This window comes from Notamacropus eugenii, chromosome X (assembly GCF_028372415.1).
Source record: "Notamacropus eugenii isolate mMacEug1 chromosome X, mMacEug1.pri_v2, whole genome shotgun sequence".
NCBI lineage: Eukaryota > Metazoa > Chordata > Mammalia > Diprotodontia > Macropodidae > Notamacropus > Notamacropus eugenii.
In genome coordinates this window covers 12,176,916-12,204,066 of record NC_092879.1, presented here as the reverse complement: position 1 = coordinate 12,204,066, position 27,151 = coordinate 12,176,916, and the positions used below count along the sequence as shown (strand labels likewise).

Below are 27,151 nucleotides of genomic sequence, written 5' to 3'. Positions count from 1 at the left end.
CTACACATAAGCAATTCATATTTCTCAATTTTTTTACATATGCCTTTATTCATGTCTACCTCTGACTAAGGCATAAGGTAAGAGGTGTTGATAAAACATTTTTAAAAACAAAAACAAATTAGGAGTTGTACTAGATGACTTGTAAAGTCCTTCTGAGTTCTAAATCTATTGAACCTATGACTTCTTTCCACCATACACACACACACACACACACACACACACACACACACACACACGTATAATTACTTTAGTTGAAGCTAGGAATATGAGTCTGGTAGGACTTTTGCTATAATCACATGAAATGGCATTTAAACAGCTCAATTTGACTTTGGACAGTACTACCCACATATCCACTATTAATATTCTAACTAGCAGCCAGAAAAGGAAAAAGTTTGGTATATCACTTCTTACGTGATGACTATCATAAATTACTAAATCCTGTTCCTACTTACTTTCTTCTGGGCCTGAAGCAGTTCTTGGTCCACTCGGGACACTAGAAATGAGCCCCCATCATGTTCCATCCAGTAGAATTTAATTTGTTGTGCTGGAACTTTTTTATCTAGCTTTAACCTGAGGTAAAGAAAAGGCAAGGAATATTGAGACAAATATTTATCTCTGTGTCCTCCCCCTACCTAAACTACTGAGCTATAAAATACTTTCTCCAAGTACATCAGAATCTTCAGACTTCAGATATAGTGAGTTCTTCCAAAACAGAAATACCTATAATGCCTACATCAATAAAGAAATATAGCAAAGTGTGGATTTAGTGGGCAGCACCTTCAGTTGGACAGACAAGAAAAGATAGGAGCATCTAATATCTGCTTGCAGAAAAGACAATAAATTCAGGTATATAAATAATAAATAAACAAATAATAAATAAATAAATAATAGATTCCTATCTGCCTCTGCAAATGAGATCAAGAGATCTCAGGGGCAAGAACAGAATTTAAAATGGGTTGGGTCCAATGTTGCCTCTAATTTTTAACAATTTTAAGTGAATTGACTACCTTACAGGAGCAAACAATACTGAAGGCTGGGCAGACCTGAAGCACTTTGCTTTGCAGCCAGCTGAGCTTGACATCTCCCTCTCTCTCCCATGGCTGACCCCCCCCCAAATCAGTGGCCACATCCCTGTTAGTGTACTTTGGCAATTTCACTCTGGTGGCACCTTCTTCCCTTTCCACTCTCACAGCCATGCCTCTTGCTAAGGCCCCCTTAACCTAGTGCTTGAGCTTCCTAACTAGTTTCACTACCTATAGTCTCTCTCCACTCCAGGACCTCTTCCACAGAGCCAATCTGATCACATCATTTGTTAATGAAAGTTGGAAATATTGTTGTGTTACCAAACAGACAAGCTCTAGTTTTTAGGAAAAGATTGTATTTTTTTATACAAACTTGCACACGAAATCTCTTGATTGGCCTTAAAATCACCTGGCATTGGACAGCTAGGATTTTTTTTCTTGTTCCCTGATGGCAGCATAAATGAACCAGAGGCAGGGTGGGGTGAGGGTTAGATGAACTCTCTAACTGCTCAAATGGCATATCTCACTAGAGTGACAGCTTCAAAATATGGGATAGTATAAGTAAGGCTACAACAAATTTTGAAGATCAACCACATTTTCCCACTGATTCTTTTCTCTCTCATTTTTCTATATTGCTCACCTTCTTTAATTTAATAGCAGATATTTATATAGGATCATAGGAACAGAGTTCTAGAGCTGACAAGGACCTTTCAGGTCATCTAGTCTAACTTCTTCATTTTACAAATGAAGTCACTGAGGTCCAAGGAAGTTAAATATTCCACCCAAAGTCATACATATGATAACAGCCAGAAGCGAGATTTGAACTGAGGTACTCTAACTTTAATTGGGGTGTTCTTTCCATTTTGGTTTAAAGTTTACTAAATGGAGAAGGAAATGGCAAAGCACCCCAGTATCTTTGGCAAGAAAACCCCATGGACAGCATTGATGTGCTATGTTCTACTGGGTCACAAAGAGTTGGACAAGGCTGAATGACTGACCAACAATAAAGTACATCGATATATGATCTCATTGGAGCCTTACAACAACTACCCTGGGAGATAGGTGCTACAGGTATCCCTCTTTTGCAGAGGAAGAAACTGAGGCTCAGAGAGTCTCACCTCTGCATATAACTAATATGTTCGTGTAGAGGGGAAGTATACATGACTGGTATTCCACACCATTAGGAAGCCAGGGCCTGTGGATGTGGCCTTTTCTTCCTCAACCTACTTCTACCATCAGTGGGCTCCTCCTGCTTTTCTAGGGCTGTCTTGCCTCTGAACAAAGGATCTAGTTGTGTCTGGTTCTTGGTGACCCCATTTGGAGTTTTCTTGGTAGAGATACCAGAGTGGTTTGCCATTTCCTTCTCCAGATCATTTTACAGATGAGAAACTGAGACAAACAAGGTGAAGTGACTTGTCCAGGTTCACACAGCTAGTCAATATCTGTGACTACATTTGAATTCAGGGAGTTCTTGACTCCTGGCCCAGCTATCTACTTTGACACCTAGCTGCTCCCTCCCTTCACTAGTTTAAAGGGGGCTGGGTGCCCCACTGGAGGAAGAGCATTGTAGCTGGAAAGTATCTAGAGGAGGAGGATGAAGAAGGCCCATGCTGGGCTCAGCTAAAGGGTCTGGGGACATTAAGCCTGGAGAAGAGAAGCATCAAAGAAGGCAGAAGAGTTATCTTTAAGTATTGCCATGTGGAAGACAATAGAATCTTGCTCTACTTCCTCCCATGGGCTGTGGGTGTAAGTGAGAGAGGGAGAATTAAGGGAGAAACCTTCTTGCAAGGAAAGCTACAGCTGCCACAAGATCCAGCAGGGTTCCCCTCATGGGGGATCTTTAAGCAAAGGCTGGAGGATCATTTGTCAAGGACAGTACATAAGGAATTCTTGTTCAGGTACAGGTTGGACTAGTAGCTCCTCCTGAGGTCCTTTCCAACTCTGAGAGTCTGTGGAGTATGCAGAAGAAATACTACTACTACTACTACTACCACCACCACCACCACCACCACCACCACCACCATCACCACCACACCACCACCACCACCACCACCACCACCATCACCACCACCACACCACCACCACCACCACCACCACCACCACCACCACCACCACCACCACCACCATCACCACCACCACACCACCACCACCACCACCACCATCACCACCACACCACCACCACCACCACCATCACCACCACACCACCACCACCACCACCACCACCACCATCACCACCACACCACCACCACCACCACCACCACCACCACCACCATCACCACCACACCACCACCACCACTACTACTAGTGAGAGCAGATATTTAAATTTAATTTTAAGAGTTGCAGAACACTTTACAGATGTCATTTCTTCTAATCCTCAAAACCCTATGGAGCAGGTATAGTATAAAGGAAAGAGCACTAAATTTGGAGTCCAATGAATTGAGATCCTTTTAAGCTCTCTCTCTCTCTCTCTCTCTCTCTCTCTCTCTCTCTCTCTCTCTCTCTCTCTCTCTCTCTCTCTCTCTCTCATATCCATATTCATGTCAGGAATTGGAAGGGAGAATGCATGGTCAGGAGTATATGAGTGAGAGTCAACAGAGTGAAAATCAAAGTTGTCTTGCCATCAGAGAATGCCATAGTCTACCAGAGCAGAAAGCAGAATTAGCTGAGGAGTTAGGGAAACAAATCATAAACTAGGCATAGAAGCAAGGGTGTGCTGGTAAATGTTTAGCCACCAACTCTCCAAAAACTGCATTCAAGACACATTTTTAAGTTTAATCTCCATTATTAACTTTCTCCATCACTTTGTTAAGTCTAGACAATTAACAAAGCAATATATTAAGCCTTGATTGGTAGCATTTGCTGATTTTCATGGTGTGGAAAATTATACTGAAAATTTAACCATCAGCTCTTGTGAGGATGAAAAGGGGATAAGGTGGCTGTCTGTGCATGGCCCAGTCAGGTTGTTAAAAGACAAAGACTGTGTAGAGATCATATAACCAAGGGCAATTACTGTTGGAGGAATTTACAGGAGCAGCATGGTGATGGTGCTAGAAGAATGCTGCATCAGAAGTACTGAGGTTCACAAAGAACCCAATGAGAACCACAACAAAAGAACCTTCCCCCCTCCCAACTAAGAGCTAGAAGGGACCACTAACACATTAGAGGCACAGCTAAAACGATTTTAGTGGACTAGAGTGATGGGCCAAATGAAATAAAATGAATTTAAAAGGGATAAATGTAGAGTCTTGATATTCTTTTATTCCACTCTATCAGTATTGGAACAGGGAGGGCTGGATACACAGAACTCTGCACTTGAAACCCAGACTGGGTTCAAATCACCCATTAGACCACTGTCTGACAGCAGGCAAGTCACTTATACCTCCTAACAGTGGAGCTGTCCAAGGTGCAATAAGAGGCTTCAGGAAGTAGTGAGGTCTTCTCACTTGAGGTGATATAGCAAGAGCTCTACCAAAGTGGAATTAGATGCCTTGAGTGGTACTGGGTTCTCCCTTGTTGAAGGTCTTGAGACAGAAGCTGGATAACCCCTTGCCAGGTATGTTACATCTTGCATTCCTTTCGGGTGTGGGTTGGAATAAATGGCCACTGAGGTCCCTTCTAACCTCAAGTTCTACAATTAGGACTGGGCAGATGAACTTTCAGATTCCATGATTCCATAATTCCATAATTTGAATCAGTAAAGCTTTGGAAGTATATATCACTTACTTCTTTAGGTGGGCTTCAAACCCTCTGCTCTAGTGAGTATTCAACTGGACTCCCTAATTCAGCCCCATTATGGGGAACTGAGTGGAATTGCCTCCTCTCTTCAAAGAAGTATAGGCATCATCAAACATGATGACTCCAATCAGGGGAAGATTAGCTTACCTTTTCTTGATTTATATTTTCATCCCTCCAAGAGTAGGGCAAAATGTCCCACCTCCATCCATTCTGTAAGCAGTCCCATTTGGACCAGAAACCTTTTTAGCAACTGGTTCCTTTAGAATTTACTTCAGATACAGTTTGAAATGAGATTGCTAAGAGAACTGCAGAATGGAAAACCAACCAGGAAATTAATCTATTTTCCCACATAAGTAGAGTAAATTTTGGATCACTTGTCTGCTTTTTATCCAGTATCTTCTTCAGGAAACCCCCAAAAAATCAGCATTTACAGAGAGTGGCTTATTAGTACTCATAACATTTCTTTGTTAGAAGCCAAGAATCATTACCTCTATTTTACAAATGTGAGAACTGAATCAAAGGTATTTGGAGGTAGTGTGACTTAAGGGCTGAAGTACTGAACTTGGAATCAGGAGAGACCTGGGTTCCAACACCTCTGGTAATAGTTACTAGCTAAGGGACCATGGACAAGTCTCAATAGTTTCCTCACTTGGAAAATGAAGATAATAATACCTACAGCACCAACCTTTCAAGGCTGCTCTAGCAAGCAAATGAGAAGATGTATCTAACATACTTTATAACTCTTAAAGCAGTCAGAATGCCAGACACTATTATTAGAAAGGAAATATAAATGGCATCAAATAGTTATGGCATAGGATAATGTCAAGAAGATACTTATGGATGCCAGGTCCCGCCATGACTTTCAACATGGGTTCCAGATCTTCAGCATAACGACACATGGGGCCTGTGCACTGGAATTTTTTGCAGGGTCCCGTGGCCAGGGGAAACTGACCTTCATTTGAGACCACTCCTGAAAGCAAAGATATGTAGGTTAGCATGGAAAAGCCTTTCCTTACTTGCCCAATGGTCTACATGTTTCCCCCTCATAGGTTTCATTGCAGAGCTAAAGACCTCACTGTAGCCACTATGGCCTACCACAGCTGTATCTGAAGTGAGATCAAAGGGAGAAGGATGGTTTTAGTGCCACTTGGGTTAGAGAATAAAGAGGGAAGTCACTCTGGTTAAAAGCATAGTCCTTTTAGGGAAGTCGATGAAAAGGGGGAAGAGAAAAACAATGAAATGGCATGCAATTTCTTCCCAGCCAGGTATTCCATTTTACTGTGAAACTCATTCATTTGCAAGCCACTTGCTTCATCTCCTGGTAGAAAGGAAGAAGCAGGCAAAAGTCACAGGATTTCTAGAAAGTTCCCCTGAATAAGGTAGTGAGGGGGAAATTAGGTCTAAACTATAATCTACATACAGCCTGGGCTTTAGATGAACTGGGAGGGCCCCCATCCCTCTGTCTAGAATCAACTAGAGTCTAGAAATGGAATCCTAGAAACATTTGGGTTTCTGCAGGTGGATTTATATTTCCTTGTCAAAGATAGATGATTTTCTTTGTGAACAGAACTAGCCTCTCTCTTTGTGTGTGTGTGTGTTTTGGGAGGGGGGGGGGGTATATCTCAGTGTTCAAACCTTTGCCGGATTCAGTATTTCAAGGATCTGCAGTTCTATTTCAATGGCCACCTTCCCCCTCAAGCAATGCAGATCACAAACCACCACACTTCAAGAGGCCATCTATTCCAAAAGGATGGTCACCAGGGAAAGATAATGTTTTTTTTTCCCCAAATATTCTTATCTCTCCTAACTCAACTCCCTGATGCTCCAGTTTAGGCCTATGTGAAGGGAGGCAGACAGTCAATATCTTCCTTCTAACAACTGTCCCCACTTCTGATGTTATTCTTTTGAATTTTTTCCCATGCTAAATAACACAAATCTCTTTCACTTTTTTTCACGGATCTCACTTTTTATCCTATTTTCTGTACCTTCCTTTTGTATTGCTCAGTTTTGAAAGATCAAAATTGCACTCTTTAATTGTGAACTGCTTAGCACGTATATACTTAGTACCAAGGAGACAGAACAATTTATTAGTGTCCAGAATTACAACAGCACTTGAGATTTTACTCCCCAAACCCTATATATATTTCTGAGTTATAGAGAACATCAGTCCTGTGTAATAAAGTATAATCTTCCCAATGGCCAGGCTTCTCCTACTGCAGAGCAATAGATCTCTTTCCCCACACCCCACCCTGCTTCCAGCGCTAGATGAACATTACCTGATGTGGGCTTATGTCCAAAAATCCCATTGAAAAAAGCTGGCATCCGGATGCTGCCAGCAATATCTGAGCCCACACCAATTACTGAGCAGGCAGCAGCTAGAGCACAGCCTTCACCTCCTGAGAACACAAGAAAGAAGACATCAAGCAAACAAATAAGCAAGAGCCATTGAAACTTTCTGAAGCACCCACATACTCATGAGATGATCTCGAGTACCAAACAAAATAAAGGTTTAGAAATGATCATCCAACTTATCATCTCTCAGTTTTAGAACAGTGATATGTCCATTTTCTAGGGAGAAGAGGCTACTAAAGATTAGTAAGTTACCACTTATGGTGCCAAACGATCATGAAATTGTTATGGTTTTAGGTAAAAGTCTAGAACATGAACAGGAAGCAGAGGATCAGAAGGACATCTCTTGTGGTAAATACATGGAGACTTCCAGGAAGTCTCCCTAAAAAAACGTATTTGGAAAATTTTGGGCAAGATCCTCTGTGGAGCAACATCTCTACTTGTTGGAAACAGTATCATATCCATACACTTGCCTTGCCACAGTTATCATATTTTACATGCCATACAAGAGGCATACAAATAATCCTACAGAAAGAAAAAGATGAAACTTCCAGAAACAGCTATTTGTAGCCATGCTTTACAACCTTTCCAAGAATGGAGAGGTCATACTTAAGGCTTTTTGAGGACTGGAAGCATTTTTTATACCCCACAGCCTATAATACCTAGCCTAGCCTACCACAAAACAGTGTCTTGTACATGCCATATACCCAATAAACATTTGCTAGAATTTCAGAATAATAAAAGACTTTTAAGGCCAACAACCCAAACCCATGCCAGAAGCATAATTCCCCTCCACAATATCTTTAATAAGTGGTTACCCAGTCTCAGCCTGGAGACTCCCAAAAACAGAGAACTCATTACCTATCTAAGGGTAATTCATTCCTTATAATGAATCCCCAAAATAGGCACCTTTGAACTTCTATCCATTGGCTCTCTGGGGTCATAAAGAATGAATTTAATCCTCTTTACACATAATAACTCTTCAAATATTTGAAGGCCACAGCCATGGACATCTTCTCTTTTCCAGGCTAAACATCCCACATCCTTCAATCTTTATGTGACATTTTTAAAGTGAATTTTATATGTCTCTCAATATATCTATATCTATCTATCTATGTATCTAGATAGATATAGAGATAGGATATAGATGTAGAAAGCTAGATGTAGATATAGATGGATAAATATATAGAGATAAATAGATATAGATATATATAGATACTCTACATCACCAAAATTTCCCCCAGATATTGCTCCATAGTCCTCCCAGAAAACAAATATTGGGAAGGGAGGGGGAAGGGAAACAAGAAAAACAGAGAAGGAAAGAGAAGAAATAGAGTGTTATGTGGTGGTTGTTCATTCTTTGTTTTCAAAGAGGACCAGTGACATCATGGGGTGATGCCTTGACTTATGCATGAATTGCAGAGTTGCACAAAGTCATCAGCCTCCCTCTCTCTTCCAGAGTCAACAAAGTCCAGTAGCAAGACAAAAGTCAGGACAACTGGCAATGGTCCGGGTTGTAGTGAATGACCTTGGTATTGATGATGTCTGACCAAGTTCTGGTCTAAGCCCTCCACAGCAGCAGGTGTCTTCATGGCTGTTGGAACAAATTGTCTCATCCATTCATTCTGTCAAGGGTAAGTCTTTACACGCACAGGATGGACATCCCCCTAACTCACCACTGGGGTTGAGGGCTTTGGTTACCCTCAACCTTGTTTAGCCCAACTGCTGAGAGGGTTTTACCAGGGAGTGGCCACTGCTTATGCTACAGCTTTTGGGAACCACAGGTAAGAGCTGCATGTAATTAGAGAGAGAGTACGTAATTATAGTGATGAAGCTTGGTGCCAAAGAACAGATGAGAAAACGACTCTTTCCCCTACATTGAGGAGCTGGGGCCTACAGGTATAAACTTAGTGTATGTTGCCAGACTCTGTGGGTGGTATTGTGACAGCTGGGTTTTTTGTCTTCTTTCTTTTTTAAATTTTGTTATAAGAGATGGCTCACTGGGTAGGAGAGTGGGGAGGGATGTGCTCAGAAAAGAAGAAATGAGGTTGGAGCTAAGATGGCAGAGTAAAGGAAGGGATTCCCCTGAGCTCTTCCCCCAAACCCTCCATATACTTTTAAAAGATGAGTCCAAACAAATTCCAGAGCAGCAGAACCCACAAAAAAGATGGAGTGAAACAAATTTCCCATCTAAGACAACTTGGAAGGTTGGCAGGAAAGGTCTGATATACTAGGATGAGAGAGGAGGACAGTCCAGTGCAGGTCATGCCAGCACAGAACAGGATCTCAACAAACCTGGAGCAGGCCTCAGGGCACCTGAATCATGGGCAGCAACAGCGGTTTCTAGACCTCTCAGAGCACAGACACCAAAGACAACTTAGAAGGTCAGTAGGAAAGGTCTGTTGCACCTGGGTGAAAGTGGAGCACAGTCCAGCACAGGTCATGCCAGCACAGCCCCTACCACAGCAAACCAGGAGCAGCCTTGGGAGCCACTTAATCAGCAGTGGCAACAGCAACAGCTACTTTCAGAGCTCTCAGCCCATAGATGGTAAGGGTGTCAAACAACTGGTCAGAAGGAGACTACAGGGTTCTCTTTGCTGGCACTGAGGCAGGATCTTGTTGCTTTGCCCATACTCAGATCCAGGTCTCAGGCCTGGGTGGCAGTCCCAGGGTGAGGAGGAGCACTAACATAGCAGAGCTTGTGGTCACAGTGGAGGGAGGGGGGACCCTCATCCCATTTCCAGGGCAGAAAAGAGCTCTTGTGGTTGCTCACTGACCAGAGCACAGGTCAGGAGAGTAGTAAAAACTCCTCTCTTTATATCACACCACATTGGAAAAACTAAAAATTTACAGGTCCCTAGAAGTATCTCTGAAAATATCTGGACAAAATCCTCAAAGCTGGGGACACTGTACCCTCCACCCTGGAAACAGAGCCTTACTTTAACAAAGAGTTGAAAGTTAAGTAATAGGATGGAAAAATGGGCAAACAACAAGAAAAAAAGACTCTGACTATTGAAAGTTACTATGGTGATGAGGAAGTTCATAACACACACTCAGAAGAAGACAACAAAGCAAAGCTCCTCCATCCAAAGCCTCCAAGAAAAATATGAAATGGGCTCAGGCCATGGAAGAGCTTTAAAAGAATTTTGAAAATCAAGTAAGAGAGACAGAGGAAAAATTGGGAAGAAAAATGAGAGTGATGCAAGAAAATCATGAAAAACAAGTCAACAGTTTAGCAAGGAGATACAAAAAATATTGAAGGAAATAACACCTTAAAAAGCAGAATTGGTCAAATGGAAAAGAAGGTTCAAAAGCTCACTGAAGAAAGCAATTCCTTAAAAATGAGAATGGAGTAAATGAAAGCTTAAAAATTAGAATGGAGTTAATGACTTTATAAGAAATCAAGAAACAATAAAATAAAATCAAAAGAATGAAAAAATAGAAGATAATGTGAAATATCTCATTAGAAAAACAATTGACCCAGAAAACAGATGCAAGAAAAATCATTTAAAAATTATTAGACTAGCATTTTGTCTGGGGTGGTGTAAGGGAGATGGAAGAAGGCAGTGGCGCTGGGAAGGGTGGGAGCAGTTGTTCTTCACGCCTCTGTCTAGTTCAGTTCCGTCTGGTCTGGTGCCATGTGGTCCATGTGCTCTCCCACTTGCCATTTCTCGAGGAGGAGCCTCCGTCTCACAGAGATCAGGGTCGCTGGGACTCTTCTCCCCCCAACCTGAGTGCTAAGGAGACTCAACAGTTGAGTGCTAACTCGACAGATCAGCCCATGAAAACTTCCATACTCAGACAATGAAACAGATCTGGCAGAAAACAGCACTTGCTATCCTGGGCCTGGCAGCAGGAAAGAAGACAAGTGGTGGAAATCTTACAGTCTGCAAAGCAGACAAAAATGTGACATAGAAGCTGGACATGGGTGGTGGAGAGAGATTCAACATTCCAGTTTCCCAACAACAGCAGCTTAATAGGCAAAAGAACAAGAATCAGAATCCCCAGATAAAGAATGTTCACAAGAAGAAAGAGGACATTCCTGTAATTCATCTGCAGCTGCATGGCAAGCTGTACAAAAGTGAGGGGAAGAATGGACATTTCCCAAATAATCAAAATTGGAATTCTAGCTTAGCAAGTTCCACTTCATTTTGAAATCCCAAACTAATCAGAACTGTGCTGGAGCCAAATTTAGTGAACCCCCATCACCAAGTGTTCTGTCAAAACCTCCCAGCCACTGGGTTCCAGTTTCCTTGAATCCTTCTGATAAAGAAATAATGACCTTTCAACTGAAAGCCTTACTTAAAGTCCAGCTGTGATGTGAAATAATCAGATCACTGGTGTTTAAATGTTTAGGGCTTCAGATATTGGAGAGGAGCAAATCAACATTTGCTCCTAAACATAAAAACTAAATGGCTAGAGAATTTGTCTTTCATCTGTATAGAGCAGGTGGCAACTGTGGGTAATACTTTCTGTAAAATTTCATCATGCTTGTGTGTGTGTGTGTGTGTGTGTGTGTGTGTGTGTGTGTGTGTGTGTGTGTGTGTGTATGTTTGTGACGGAGTGTGCTTGCATCGCCTCTGACTAAGGAGATATATGGCAGCATTAGTTGGTAGTTTGAAATCAGTTATTCAGAATATTTGGACTTGACGTCAATTGTTCTTTTGAATAGCAGCTCTTCCAAGTTTTGAACTTGAAATCATGGTTTAAATTGTAAAGGGGGATTTATGGTATAGATTCATGGGCTTTTCTTAATTAGGGAAATAAATTTTTGTATCATGTTTCTAGGCAAAAACTGTAGTTCAGTGCACATTTATTGTGAGACAACAATAGACTTGTTATTTCTAGAAAACAAGCTAAAACAATTTCTATTTCACTTTGGCTGGGATAAAGAACTGGTTGAATACCAGCCATTTGTAATGGAATAGGAAACTGTACTGCCAAATCATATATGAGCTTTCTTGAATAATGATGTATGATAGGAATCCTTCCTTGTCAATGAATGAATTAAGGTTGGATTAATGTTTAAGGCTGCATATGGAAAGGGATGCTAGTCCACAAGGTGGTACTGAAATCAAAGGGACTAGTGGTTGATGATGGCATACAGAAGAAGGGTTGAGATTGAGTAGGGCAGAGAACATTGCTCTATTACCTGCCTCATCCTCTGGAGATAACTGACTTTTGTAAAGGAGATATGCCTGATTTTCTAGGAATACTCATTCTTTCTCAGTTGCTTTGTGGTTAGGAACTACATAGGGGCATGCCCTTAGGTACACACATAGGGACAGACAAAAGGATTATTTTTTTCTCAGGAGAATGTACCAAAAAGCTTCTTAAAGATATTATAATCTTTATTCAATATTTGGCATCTTTTGAACAGTTTTCAAAATGCATCAAGGCATTGAAAAAAGACTGACAAAATTGGTCTGGCCTCAAATAGAATTTTCTGAGAATTTCAAAGTAGGGTAAGGTTGTAAATGACCTAGAAAAGAGAGAGCCATGTAAATAAATGTAAATCTTATAACATATGTAAATTTTTGCTGACCTATTCTTTGAAAAGAGTATTTTTAATACAAAATTGCTGAATGTAAGGCAGACTATGGACTGAACTAAGACATGGTCTGGTTTTAAAGGGATCAAAATATATTTTTTTAAGGAAGCAGTATACTTGCCCTAAGTTGCTTGCCAGTGTACATACATGTTAGATTGAGTTCTAAACTGTATTGCAAGAGACTTTTAAATTAGGGCTATAAGGAAATAAGCAGAAGTGTGAAAGTTGCTAAGACTCAGTAGTGCGCTTATTCTGAACACCAAGGGATGTTGAATAAGAATGCTATTAAAACAGGCCTAACTATTTTTTCAAAAAATAAAAAAAAGAAAAATTTTAAAAGGGTCAACAAGAAGATGATTTTAATTGAATGACGATCTTTTACCAAAGGGTTCCTTCTCAAAAAAGAAAACAAGATACTTCCTTTGGCTTTTTCCCATCAATGCTTCAAACTAAAGACTATTTACAAAATGATGGACTTTTTAAAGAAATGCAGGTGCTGTTATTTTTTTAAGATTATGCAGTTAGGATCCATATGAGCATTGATTTTTAAAAAATTCCAAATAGCAACCTAACAATGAATAAAGGGGGAAAAAATTAGGATTTTAAAACAGTAACTTGTCTAAGAAAATGTCTATACAAAAAAAATGGCAGCTTCCTCCATGTTGACAGTTTTCTTTATAAAACTGATTGGCATATTGATTGCATTTAAACTTCCCTCAAAGTAAAAATATCTTAAGAACAGGTGTCCAAATAAATTTGGTGTTTAATCAACTTTTGTGAAATACTTTTTATACATATATGAATTTGAAACAAAACTGAAAATAAAATAACTCTTCTCCCCCCAAAATATTATTAGACTAGATGGTGGAGTGATTGGCAATTGCTATCTCCCTCCCCTTGTTAACCTTGACAAGCCCATAGAATATCCCCCCAGGAAAAACCCTGGAACAGTGGGAGCAGCAGAAGGGGTAAACAGTCTCTTAGACCCATGAGGCTAGGAAAATCACTAAGGAGGGTCCCTCTTGCTGTAGCTGAAGGGGATCTGTGCAGGATGAGAGCTGTCCCAGACAGCCCCACCTAAGCAAACCAGGAGAAGATCCTGAGCCCCAGTGGGGGTGAAGCCCACAACCGCCAACACCAGGACCCCAGGCATGACTCAGCACCCCAGGGGAATTGGGAAGACACTAGCACAGATGGGATCACCAACTGCTGAGCTTGCCTGTGCTCTAGCTCAGCAGAAGAGACCTTCTGTGGCCAGACCACCCCTCTCCCACACTTAACACAGCTAGCTCCAGGGTAACTGTGGGGAAATCCAAAAAGACCTTACCTGGCCTCTGCTTTCCAACACCAACCAGCTCAGCACCAAGTAAGCTGCAGCATTTTAGCTTCTAGTTGAAAGAACTAGAGGCTACAACACACAAAGCCTCAAGTTTTAGGCACAAGAACTGTGGGACAGAGCCCCCTGTGCCCCAGACACAGAGATCTACTTTAAAAGTCAGGAAAAGGTTGATTATCATGAGTAAGAAGAAAGCAGAAAAGAAAAGACCATAGAATTTTTCTATGGGGACAAGGACCAAAACACAACTACTAAAGAGGTCAGCATTGAGACTGTACTTCCATCTGAAACTTCAGAAGGGAATATGAACTGGTCTGAAGCACAAAGAGCCTTCTTGGAAGAGCTCAGAAAGGATTTTAAAAGCCAAATTAGAGAAATAGAAGAAAAACTGGCCAGTGACTTTAAAAATATGAAAAAAAAATCACAGAAGAATTTAAAAGGACAATTGGACAAATGGAAAAGGAATTACAAAAATTATTAGACTACTTGAAATCCATGATCACAAAAAGAGCCTAGATATCATCTTTCAAGAAATTATCAAGGAAAACTGTTCTGATATTCTAGAATCCAAGGGTAAAATAGAAATCAAAAGAATCCACTGTTCACCTTGTAAAAGAGATCCTAAAATGCAAACCATCAGGAATATTATAGCCAAATTCCAGAGTTCTCAAGTCAAGGAAAAAATATTGAAAGCAGTCAGAAAGAAAAAAAAATAAAAAAAATCATAGAGCCACAGTCAGGATAATACAAGATTTAGTAGCTTCTACATGAAAGGATCAGAGGGCTTGGAATATGATATTCTGGAGGGCAAAGGAGCTAGGATTACAACCAAAAATCACCTACCCAGCAAAACTTTAGGGGGGAAAATGCACATTCAATGAGATAGAGGACTTTCAAGCACTCTTGATGAAAAGACGAGAGTTGAATAGAAAATTTGACTTGCAAATGCAAGACTCAAGAAAAGCATTAAAAAAGGAAACAAGAAAGGGAATCATAAGGGACTTAATAAGGTTAAATTGTTTATATTCCCACATGGAAAGATGATGCTTGCATAAGACCTTCCTCATCATTAGGGTAGTTAGAAAGAGTATAGATAGAGGGCACAGGTATAAGTTGAATATGAAGGGATGGTATCTAAAAATTAAAATTAAAGGGTGAGAGAGGAATGTACTGGGAAAAAGAGAAAGGGAAAGGTAGAAGAGAATAATTATCTCACATAAAAGAGGCAAGAAAAAGCTTTTACAGTGGAGGGGAAGAAGGGGGGACATGAGGGAGAATGAGGGAACCTTACTCTCATCAGAATTGGCTCAGACAGGGTACACACTCAACTGGGTATAGAAATCTATCTTATCCTAAAGGACAGGAGGGGAAGAACATAAGAGAAGGAAAGGTGATAGAAGGGTAGACTGGGGGAGGGGTTAGTCAGAAACAAAACACTTTTGAGGAGGGACAGGATGAAAGGAGAGAGAGAATAGAATAAATGGGGGAAGGGGAATTGGAATAGAGGGAAATATAGTTAGCAATAGTAAATGGGGAAACAATTTTGAAGCAAGTTTCTCTGATAAAAGCCTCATTCCTTAAACATATAGAGAACTGAGTCAAATTTATAAAAATAAGAGCCGTTCCCAAATTGATAAATGATCAAAAGATATGATCAGTTTTCAGGTGAAGTAATCAAAGTTATCTATAGCCATATAAACAAATACTGTAACTCACTATTGATTGGAGGGATGCAAATTAAAACAATTCTGAGGTACTACATCATATCTATCAGATTGGCTAATAGGACAGAAAAGGAAAATGACAAATGTTGGAGGTAATGCAGGAAAAATGAGACATTAATGTACTGTTAGCAAAGTTGTGAACTGATTCAACCATTATGTAGAGCAATTTGGAACTATGCACAAAGGACTATCAAACTATGCGTACCCTTTGGCCTAGCAATACCACTACAAGATCTGTATCCCAAAAGAGATAAAAAAAACAAAAAGAAAGAAGACCTATATGCACAAAAATATTTATAGCAGCTCTTTTTGTGGTGGCAAAGAATTGGAAACTGAGGGGATGTCCATCAATTGGGGAATGACTGAACAAGTTGTGGTATATGAATGTAATGGAATACCATTGTGCTATAAGAAATGATGAAGAAGATGATTTCACAGAAACCTGAGAAGTCTTATATGAACTGATACATGTGAAGTGAGCAGAACCAGGAGGACAATCCATACAGACATAACATCATTGTAAAGATAAACAATTTTAAACAGTACTAGAACTCTGATCAATGAAATGATCAACCATACTGATGAGAAAATAATGCTACCCATTTAATGACCAAACCATACATTTCTGCATGTAGTAAATGTGTAGATTTTTTTCCTTGACAATGTTTATCCGTTACAAGGACGGTGGTTTTCTTTTTCTTTTTTTTTTATTTTAGGGGAAGGAGTATTGTGCGGGAAAAGTGGACTATTCATACATAAATAAATGAATGAATGAATGAATAGATAGATGAAAAGCGGTCATTGAAGCCTTTTTAGAATGCAGAGAAGAGAGCAGAAGCGTGTTCAAAAAGCAATACAGGTAGGGCAGGGTCACCTTGAAAGTAGCAAATGAATTTGAGATTCTACATCATACCCATGGCAAAGTTGACATATAAGGAAAGTGATAAATGTTAAAAGTGTGGAAAGAAAACAGTTACATTGCTACACTTTGTGGGGAGCAGTGACCTTGTGAACTCATTCTAGCAAACAAATTGGAATTTTTCCTCCAAAGCTAGTAAATTGTGCATAGCCTTTGACTTAATGATACTACTACTAGGCCTATACTCCAAAGAGAAAAATTAAAGAGGAAAAAGGCCTATGTATACCAAAGTACTTATGGCAGTTCTTTTCATAGTGGCAAAGAACTGGAAACTAAAGAGGCCCCCACCAATTGGGAAATGACTGAACAAACTGTGGTATGTGAATGTAATGGAATATTACTGTGCCATAAGAAATGGTTACTGCATTAATCAGTTAACATCAATTATTCTTATGTCTTTCAATTTTACTGTTATAGTTCTGTTCATTTCACTCTTTATCAGTTTATACAAGTCTTCTCTGGCTTCTTTAGAATGGGTAAGAACTTTGAAAGACTTAAGAACTTTTCAAAAGATAAAATAGATCATTTTGATTATGTGAACTTGAAAAGCTTCTGAAAAAAAAAAGAAAAGCTTCTGCACAAACAAAATTAATGCATCTAGGTTTAGAAAGAAAGTGGTAGAATGAGGAAATAGGTTTGTATCCAATTTATCAAGGATAAGGGTCTGTCACTCAAAACATATAAATAAATATAAAGACACACACATATATATACATGTAAACAAAAGCTAGTCTTCAACATATAAGTAGTCAAAGGACATGAAGGAACAGTTCTCAAGAGAAGAATCGCAAATCAAAACAACTCTGAGGTTTTACCTATACCCTGCAAACTGGCAAAGATGACAAAAGATGGGAATAGTCAGTGTTGGAAGGATTGTGGGAAGAGAGGCACACTGGTATATCGTGGATGGAGCTGTGCAATTTTACAACCATTTTGGAAAATAATTTGGAATTGTGCAAATAAAGTGACTAAAATGTCCTTATTCTTTGACTCAGAGATTTTATTACTAGACATTTACTCGAAGTTGATTATTGATAAGGAGAAAGTCTCCATACACACCAAAACCTTTATAGCAGTGCTTTTTGTATTAGCAAAGAATCGGAAAAAAAAGTAGGTGCCCATCAAATGTCTAAACACATTGTGGCACACGAATGTAATAAGACTGTGTTATAAGAAACGATGTGCGTGAAACATACAGAGAAGATCCACATGAACTGGTGCAGTTGGAAGTCATCAGAGTCAAGAAAACAATCTCAATAACTACACAATGTAAATGAAAAGGACAAAAATCACAAACCAATCAAAAGCAAATGTTGCACAATTACAAAGAAGAAGTGTAGCCCCAAAGAAGGGATACAAAATGATACTTCTACCCCACTCCTTCGCAGAGGTGAAAGGGCCACAGGAGTGGAACATGGCATATATTTCAGACTTTTTCTTTAGGTAGATTTGGTTTGCTGATTTTAATTTTTTTTTCTTTAAAAAATATTGTTACATGGCCTGGACAAAAACTCCGACTGATGCAATGACTTGTCAGGATTCCCTTGGATTCATGATCAAGAATACTGCCTACCTCCTAACGGAGAAATAATGAGGCAGCTCTGGGGCATCACAGTGCACAGAGTGCTGGGCCTGGAGTCAAAAACACCTGAGTTCAAATTCAACCTCAGATTCTTGCTGGCTGTGTAATTCTGAGCAAATCACTTCAAGGATTTTCTTCAGTTAGGAAACTTTAAAATGAGGGTGATGATGATAGCACCTCCCTCCCTGAGCTGCCATGAGTAACAAATGAGATAATATTGGTAACGTGTTTAGCACAATATCCAGCTCACAGTAAATGCTATATAAATGTTAGCTACTATTATCATTATTATTATTTAGTGATGGCATCAAGATGGAGAATGAGATGTTTTGATATGAACAATGTGGGAACTTGTTTTACCTTATTATGCTCATCTGTTATAAATAGTGTTTCTTTTATTTCTTTTTCAGTGGGGGTGAGTTGGGAGGGAGAGAAAACAAATGCCTATTAACTGAAAAAAAATTAAAAGGTAAAAAAGTAACATGGCTAATTTATTATATATATTTTAGAAGCAAACTATATAATAGAGATTCAAGTTTTCACAAATGATTCTCTTTCTATTTTACTTTGTATAAGAAATGTTCTTTTTGTGTTTGCTAAAGTCAGAATAAAATTAGAGAGGAAAGCAGTGTAAAAATAAAACATAAAGACAACTTTTTTTAAATAGAGGAAACCACAGTGTTATATACACAATAGGTAGCTAATAAATACTTAGTGACTGAATCTTATCCTAAAGCTAGAAAGTCTTTGTGAGAAAAAATAACCATCTTGAATGGATCTCGTTTACATTTGTGTTGAAAAGATTTTCCTCAAGTAACCATGTCTTTTTCTCCTAGCTTATAAGTCAGATCAATTAGGCAAACAGAACCATTTGTCAGCTCCACTAGATTACAAGATCTTTGAGGGCAGGGATTGTCTTTTGCCTGGCATATCTGGCACTTGATCAGTGCGTATTCCCTTTGTAGTCTTAATGCACTACTTGCTGCCTGCTAACTCAAACATGGTAACTCACCTGAACTACCACCTACAATGCACTGCACATCATATGGGTTGTTGGTTCTGCCATAAACATTGTTGCTGGACTCATACCACATGCAAAGCTCACTGCAATTGGTCACTCCAAGGGGAATAGCACCAGCTTGCTTTAGCAATGCCACTACTGCAGCATCTGATTTGGAGATAACATTCCGGCGATTCACCAGGCCTGAAGAATTGGGCATTCCTAGAAGGACAAAGATAGGACAAATCAGCTTTGATTCTTGGATTCTTGGATTCTAGGTAGTCAAATATGAAAAAAACCAAAGCAGCCTTATGCTGATCTAATGATCACTTGACTCATGCCCTGAAACGAAGCAGTCTGATTAAAAAATAAATAAATAAACTCGGAAGTCTAATGGAACTCAAGCAGTTAAGTGAATGGGCAACTACAAACATGGTTTTTCCTTGTACATGTCAATGCATTGACCATCTCCACACTGATCTCCACACTCTGCACATACCGGTCTCCAGAACTGGAGTGTATATCCACTTCACTCTAGCTCCTTTAAAGTTAACTCCTACAGGAAGCCTGTCTTGATTCCCCCAATTCCTAGTCCTTACCCACCCACACAGATTGCCTTTTATGCCATTCAGCTAGCGTCAATACCCAGAACATAGTAGGCACTTAATAAATGTTTGTCCTTTCTGCTTAGAGGATCGGGGAAATCTCTGTCACCTGTAAGTTTCATCCAAATATCCCTTGAGAAAAATAAGGTTACCATGCAACTCAAAGGCTTCCTTAACAGTCAAAGGGACCCCCAAGAAGGGCCATTTCTTTTCTAGTGTTGCTTCATCTTCTTGTTCTTCTGACAGCCTTTTATCTACTGCTAAAGCTTCTTGCTGAGCCTCCTCAAATCTGGGGAGGAAAAAGAAAACCCTCTCATTTAAAAGAAAAGCATAAAAATACAGAAACTGGTAGGCAAAAGTGCATCTGTTGTGAGTATCTGAACTATACTCTGCTACTCCAATGAAGCCATTATTTCATGCGATAGCCAAAGGAAAAGTCCCTATCAAATACATGGGATTAGGGCTTTTCAGTATCTCAGTTTATATGTCTTCAATATAGGAGTGCAAGTACTCTACTCTTGTGAGAAACAATTTGATTTTTAATCACGAAATGACCTTAGGTCACTTAGAACTTCAGTCACAGAAAGACAAATAGTCCAAACAGGAATATAACGATTGTTCAGTGGAAAGGAGTCCAAGATGGGCAAGCTCGATTACCTCCTACTGCTTGCCAAAGTATTTTTTCTAGTTGTTTGCTGTGCTGCCGGTGAAGACAGCTGATCAAAAGGGAGCCGTCTTGGATGATGAGACCAAAGCATCTAGAATTCCACAAGCACCAGCCTTTTCCCCAAGGGACACAAAGATGAGAATTTTGTTTCCTAGTCATTTTCACTAAAACAGATGACAAACTTTGAAAAGAACTATGATTCCCTCTCACCTGCAGCAAGCTCATGTATGCTTATGAGTATCTGTCATCAGGGCCTGTCCTGGGACTCTGACTCACCTATCCTTGACAATTGCATTGATCATTGGGTTCACTTCCTTTATTCGGTCAATATATGTGTTAATGACATCTATACATTTCACCTGCAAAATAAAAATAAAAGCAAAACCCACGTTAAGAAGCAAGTAGCATCGCACATTTGCAAAGGCTTCAATCAATGATTCCATTAATGAGTATTGATGGCGCATCTACCTTGAGCAAGGCAGAATAGGCATAGGCAAGGATACAAAAAGGATTAAGACATAGCTCTTGTTCTAAAGGACCCAAATTGTTATAACATAGAGTAGGGAGATAAACCAAGATGGGAGAAAAAGATTATTACAGATGGAGGAAGCCACTTGTATGGTGGTAAAAATGATTTAAAAACCTAGCCCTGGGGTACAAATAAAAAAAAAAAACAAAACCAGAGATAGTTCCCTGCTCTCAAGGAGCTCACACTCTAGTGGGAAAGACAACACATGCAGTAGATTTTGCAAAGGTCCAGTAAGCAGATGGTAAGGTGTTATCCTGAATGTCATTTCCAGTGATAAAGCCACACCCATATGTAACAGTGAAAGACTTGATCTACCATCTCCACAGAAAGTGATTCCCTGGGTGAGGGCTTCCACAGCTGAGCTAGGAAGCAGGGTCAGTAGGGAGCACTGATCTTTCCAGGAGTTCTAGGATATTGCCTTTGGGACTTGAGGGGAGAGATGATATAGGTGGTGAGCTTCCCAGCATGCATTGCCTCCTGTTTATCCCTTTGCTGCTCAGGTAGGTTGACTTTCCTGCCTCAAACCTGGTAGTTGGTCAGCATTTGGTGGGGATCTGACCTATATTCTGGAGTCCTTTAATAGGTAGGAGGATGACAAGATGGAGGAATTGGGATTTGAGAAGATTCACACTGTAGTAATGTGTAGGATAGAGTAGAGAGCGTAGAGATGGGGAGGCAGGGAAACCAGTCAGAAGGCTGGTCAATAGCTTCTGTAGAGAAGGACAAGAAGCTGATGACAAAGAAGTAAATAAAGTCATGTGTACTCCAGAATGGATTTCGGGCAGATGTCTCTCTCTGTGTGTCATCAGGAAACAGCTGATCACAATCACTCTCACAGCTGAAGGTCCCCACTATGCTGCTGACCAGCACATGCCCAACTCCAGTCAGCTCTCTCAGTGATGCCAGGAAGTGATATTCAGCATGATGCCTGGCACATGGTAGGGGCTCAAGGAATATTTAATTTAAAAAATGATAGTAGGAGGAGCCAAGTAGAAGGATACACATATGCTTAGCTCTTACCCCACAGCCTATAAAATACCTGTAAAGAAGAACTCTCAACAAATTCTAGAACAACAGCAGCCACAGAACAATGGAGCGGAGGAGCTTTCTGTTCCAGAGAGAACTGAAAAACCAACGGGAAAGGTCTGCTGCCCACTGGACCCAGGAGCAGAGCCCAGCCCTGCCTTGGTCACATGGCACCAAGAGGAGCAGATCTGAGCAGGCTTCAGGGATAGAATCTCCAGTGGCAGCGCAGATCCCTCAACCCACAGGCACCAAAGGTCAGTGAGAGGGTCTTTTTGGCTGGCCGAGAGGGGAGCGGGGTGTCCCCATAACTCAGGTCCCCTCAGGAGGCAGCAGCAGAGGCAGTAGTGAACAAGGGCTCCCAAAGCAGGCAGTAGCCCACATCCATTGTTGAAGATCTCCTTGTAAACCCCCTGAGGGAACTGAGCCCTGTGTGGCAGCCCTGCCCCTACCTGAGCAGCAGAACTTAATATCACACTGAATAGCAGCCCTGCCCCTGCCGCAAACCCCTAAGGCTTGGGAGCAGCTCATTTGAATCTCAGCCCCCAAGCACTGGCTAGGAGGAACTGGAGGTTAGGTGATTGTGCATAGGAAACTCAGAAGTCAAGTAACTGACTGGGAAAATGCCCAAAAAAGGGGAAAAAAAATAAGACCATAGAAGGTTACTTTCTTGGGGAACAGGTGTCTCCCCCCATCCTTTTGGATGAGGAAGAACAAGGCATACTGTCAGAGGAAGTCAAGGCCTCTGCTTCCAAAGGGAACTTAAAATGGGCTCAGGAAATAGAAGACCTTAACAAAATGATAGTACAGAGAGAATAGAAGGAGGAGGAGAAAGACAAAGAATGAATGTTGAGGAATGTTGTGTTTAGGGGATGAAAACAAAAAGGATACTACTCAGAGAAGTATTATCAAAGTATCAAAAGGCAGTATCAGAACAGTAGTGAAGGGAGAAGTTGGGTCTCAAAGGACTGTTGGAAATCAAATAGAAGCAGGACGAATACATAGCTCACTCATTCAAGAAGTTTGGGAGTGAAATGGAGGAGGAGAATTTCAAATACTGAAGACTGGAAAGAGCCAGTGAAGGGATTAAATGTGGCCTCAAAATCCCTCAAATGTCAACAAAATAGTCTTTAGACTTTCTCTAAGGAATGTGATGTACTTCAAGCATTCAACTACAGCTCTCTAACCAGGAAAGCTGAAAGACAGGGTCTGCTTCCTGCTTTGCTATTGATATTGATATGCTATGCATATCCACTTATGTTCCTACCTGGGAGAACTGGGTACTAGAAGAATGGAACATAGGGTAACTGGCACATAGAGAAAGGAAAGGAATCCTGACCCTGCTTACTTCTGGTGAGATCTTATGCCAGATCTGTGGACCTTGGTTTTCTCGTTTCCTAAAATGAGGGGGTTCAGGGGGTCCATTCCAACTCTAGGGCCAATGATTTTAATAAAATCATTAATTATATCCAAGTTTCATTGCTCTGTCTATTGCTTTTTTTTTTATTTTGATAACTGTGCTTCAATATAGTTGGTTTCCTTTGTCATCATGTGTATTTTACGTATTTATAAAGGTGATTCTGAGAAAGTCTCCCTTGACTTCATCAGATGGACCACCAAAGGGGCCCAGGACACCCTAAAAGACCTTTGCTTTAGAGTATATTCAATGAACAGAAAGCTACGGGCTCTTGTTGATAATAAGAACTAACACTTCTATGTCATTTAAGTAATATAGATATTGGCATCTTTGTCCAAAGTCAGGAAAACATTAAGACCCCTAAGGTTAGGGAAGAACTACCCTTAATGATGGAACCCCCCAAAATCATGGTAGACTGGGCAGGTTCAGCCACCTCTACATGCCTACCTCACCAGGGAGATTAAATTGTCTCCCTGCTGATAGGGTTGATGCTGATGATCTGAAAGTGCATCAACACAAAATGAGCCAAAAAATATACCATTAATGTTGAAACCAAGAAGGGAACTAGGGTTACTTGAGAGATTCGAACAGGAAGGTTGTGCTCACAAGAAGATCCCAAAAGTAAAGTAACGAAGGATGAAGTTGGGTCACTGAATCACAGAGCTGAAAAGGGGGTCAGAGACTGTGTAGTTTAATCCCATTATTTGGGAGAGGAGGAAATGAATTGTCTATAAAACACTGGTAATGCCAAGAGACTGGACAGCTCCCAGCAGCAGTGGCAGCGTTATAGTATTGTGTTCATGTTAGTTCATTCAATTCCACAATGTTAAGTGCCTGACAAGTGAAAGGCACTCTTTCAGGTACTAGGAATACAACAAGAAAATGCCCCTTTTTCCTCAAGAAAGTCTCCCGGATCTATTAATTTTTCTCAACTTTTGTGCCATATTTTGTTTTGATATATTGGAAGGAAGGGACAAAGTCTATATGTTTTTTGTTCTGTTTGCTCCTAGAACTGATATGCCCAGAAACTGCAATTGCATCCCACTACTTTTTTTCACCACAAATGACAAAGAATTGCCATCCCAACTCATCTAAGGAGAGAAAACAAAGGGAAACTGCTTCTCTCTCCTCCCCTTGACATCTGCCAAACATACATACATACTCCCTGAGACCCTCCCTGAGACTGCTGTGGGAGCTGATCGTAGAGATTTACCAGAGAGGAACCAGCTTTTGATCATTTGCAAGTCAGTAATTGTCCTTCTTTTCTTTCAAAGTCCTCATACAATTTCCTTAGCAAACATGGAACTGAAATGGGATTCAACCAACTTCCTCAGACATTATCAGGAAAGCTGGGTGCTAAAAGAATGGAACCTAGGATAACTGTCCCATACAGAAAGGAAAGGAATCCTGACCCTGCTGCTCACTTCCCAGCAAGACCTGTGGACCTTGGTTTTCTCCTTTCCAAAAATGAAGGGTTTTGATTTTTTTTTTTGGGGGGGGGGGGGAAGGGGCCCGAGGCTGACGTTTGCAACTCTAAGGCCAATGATTTTAATAAAATCATTATATTGACATTTTGTCATTCAGTCATGTCCAGCTCTTTATGGATCATATCACCAAATGCCATCCATGTGGTTTTCTTGGCAAAGATATCGGAGTGATTTGCCAATTCCTTCTCCAGTGGATTAAAGCAAACAGAGGTGAAGTGACTTGCCCAGGGTCACACAGCTAGTGCATTATTACTAACAAAGCCCAGCTGCAGGGGATAGAAAGAGAAACCTATTTAAAGCTACGGTAGACACTATAAAATATCTAGGAGTCTACCTGCCAAAACAAACCCAGGGATTATATGAACACAATCAAACAGCTTGTACATGTCTGACACTCAATTGGAACCTAGGTCTTACTCCTCTAAGTCCACCTCTCTATCCACTGAGCTGCTGAGCTGCCTCTGAAGTCCACATTTCCTAACAATTTGGTAAAATGTGGATTTTCCCAATTCGGAGTGGTGTGTAGTGCATCCTTACACTTTTGGTACCAGAGCTGTTTCTTATTCAAGGCCCATTACACGATGTACCTTGTTTCTCCATCAACATTTTTATATGTATCATTGAAATCTAGATAAGATTATCATCTAGGACACTCAAGCATGTTCGAGTTAGGTGGGTCCTGGACTTGGGATCTAGATTCTGGTGCCAACTCTGCCACGCATTAAGCCTCTGTGGGGACTTTTGCGCTGTTCTGGGCCTCGTTTCCCCTTTTGTTAAGGGAAAGGAAGCACTAGGGGATTGGTACGGCCACTTTCGGCCCTCAGGCCCGAAGGATGGGAGTTGCTCAACATGTTTTCTCGGGAAAAAAGGAGGCGACCCTTAGAGCAGGGAAAGGAGACCTGGCTCAGTGCTTGCTGAGGAGCCAGACCTAGAACTACAAGTCCCAGAAGGCCTTGCGGCGCGCCTCCCGTCGCAGACCCCCACAGGTCCCTCCCCTCTCACCTTCCGCCGCCGAATGAGCTTAGCTAGCTGTACTCCCGACAGCAGCAGCAGGGGTTCGCTCGTGGGCCGGGCGATGCGAGGGCAGCGGTGGAGCCGCGGGGAGTCGAGGGCCCGCGCTGCGCTGCCGAAGAGGCCGATGAGGAAGCCGATGGCGCGCATCAGCAGCATGAGGCCGCGCTTGGGGAGCGACAGTGCCATGGCGCTGTCAGGAGCCCGGCTGCACCCCGCCTGCCAACCCCGCGCCAGCGCCAGACTTTTAAAGCGCTTACCCACAATGCCCCGAGACGCCCTGGGGCAAGTGCCAGACGGGCGTGGGCCGGGCACCTCTTACGCCACAGGCTGCTGGGAAACTCCACAAAGAAGATCCTTTGCATTGCTCTGCCCCTGCCTAGCCTGGAGGTGGTGTAGGGGTGGGTTCCCTGGGCATGAGGAGTGTGTGACCTCCTTCCCTGCTCTCCTAGTACCTAACACAGGCCCAGGCACATCACCACTGGACATGTGGGGACTCCCATAGAGTGGCCATTCCTTGAGAGGAAGGACTATTTGATTCATTCATTCACTGCCCAAGCTCACCCCCTTCTCCAGTTGAAAACCACCCACAGCCTCGGAACCTGCTCACCTCAGCCTGCCTTATTCTAAGGTTTTCCAGATGGGAGTCAGCCTATATCTATGCAACTTCTACTTGTTGTTACCTGTTTCCTCCCTCTGACCAAGCTGAACTTACCTAATCCTTCCCCTACCTTCTTGTTGTTAGTCGTTTCACTCATATCCAACTCGTTGTGGCCCCATTTAGGATTTTCTTGACAGAGATACTGGATTGATTGGCCATTCCCTTCTCCAGCGGGTCACCTTTTGTCAAAACTTTCCACTATGACCTTTCCATCTTGGGTAACTGCACGGCATAGCCTATGGCTTCATTTTTCTATGCAAGCCCCTGCTGCACAACAGTCATCCAGGAGAGGGAGTAGAATATTACTATGTCTACCAATAATAGACAACATTTATATAGTGCCTACTATGTGCCAGGCACTGAGCTAAGAATTTTATGATTATCATCACATCGGATCCTCACGACAACCCTGGGAAGTAGGGGCTGTTACCATCCTCATTTTATATATGAAGAAATAGAGGAAGCAAAGAGGTTAAATGACCTGGTCACTAAGGGTCACATAGCTAAGAAGGATTTGAACTCAGGTCTTCCAA

At 41.2% G+C, this 27,151-nt stretch overlaps 1 protein-coding gene and 1 pseudogene across 1 annotated transcript in view; one reads left to right on the top strand and one right to left on the bottom strand.

The window, feature by feature from the left end:
• FAAH2 (fatty acid amide hydrolase 2) overlaps positions 1–26,206 on the bottom strand; it is a 42,166-nt gene extending 15,960 nt beyond the window's left edge. The window contains exons 1-7 of the mRNA XM_072626861.1: positions 25,949–26,206; positions 20,767–20,849; positions 19,976–20,112; positions 19,231–19,440; positions 7,034–7,153; positions 5,592–5,727; positions 453–570 (exon numbers count right to left, since the gene is read on the bottom strand). Coding sequence (XP_072482962.1) covers positions 453–570; positions 5,592–5,727; positions 7,034–7,153; positions 19,231–19,440; positions 19,976–20,112; positions 20,767–20,849; positions 25,949–26,146 — 1,002 coding nt within the window. The 5' untranslated portion in view covers positions 26,147–26,206. The remainder of the gene's footprint in view (positions 1–452; positions 571–5,591; positions 5,728–7,033; positions 7,154–19,230; positions 19,441–19,975; positions 20,113–20,766; positions 20,850–25,948) is intronic.
• On the top strand, positions 11,031–11,453 carry LOC140515966 (proline-rich nuclear receptor coactivator 2-like; annotated as a pseudogene).
• Positions 26,207–27,151: the final 945 nt, after the last annotated feature.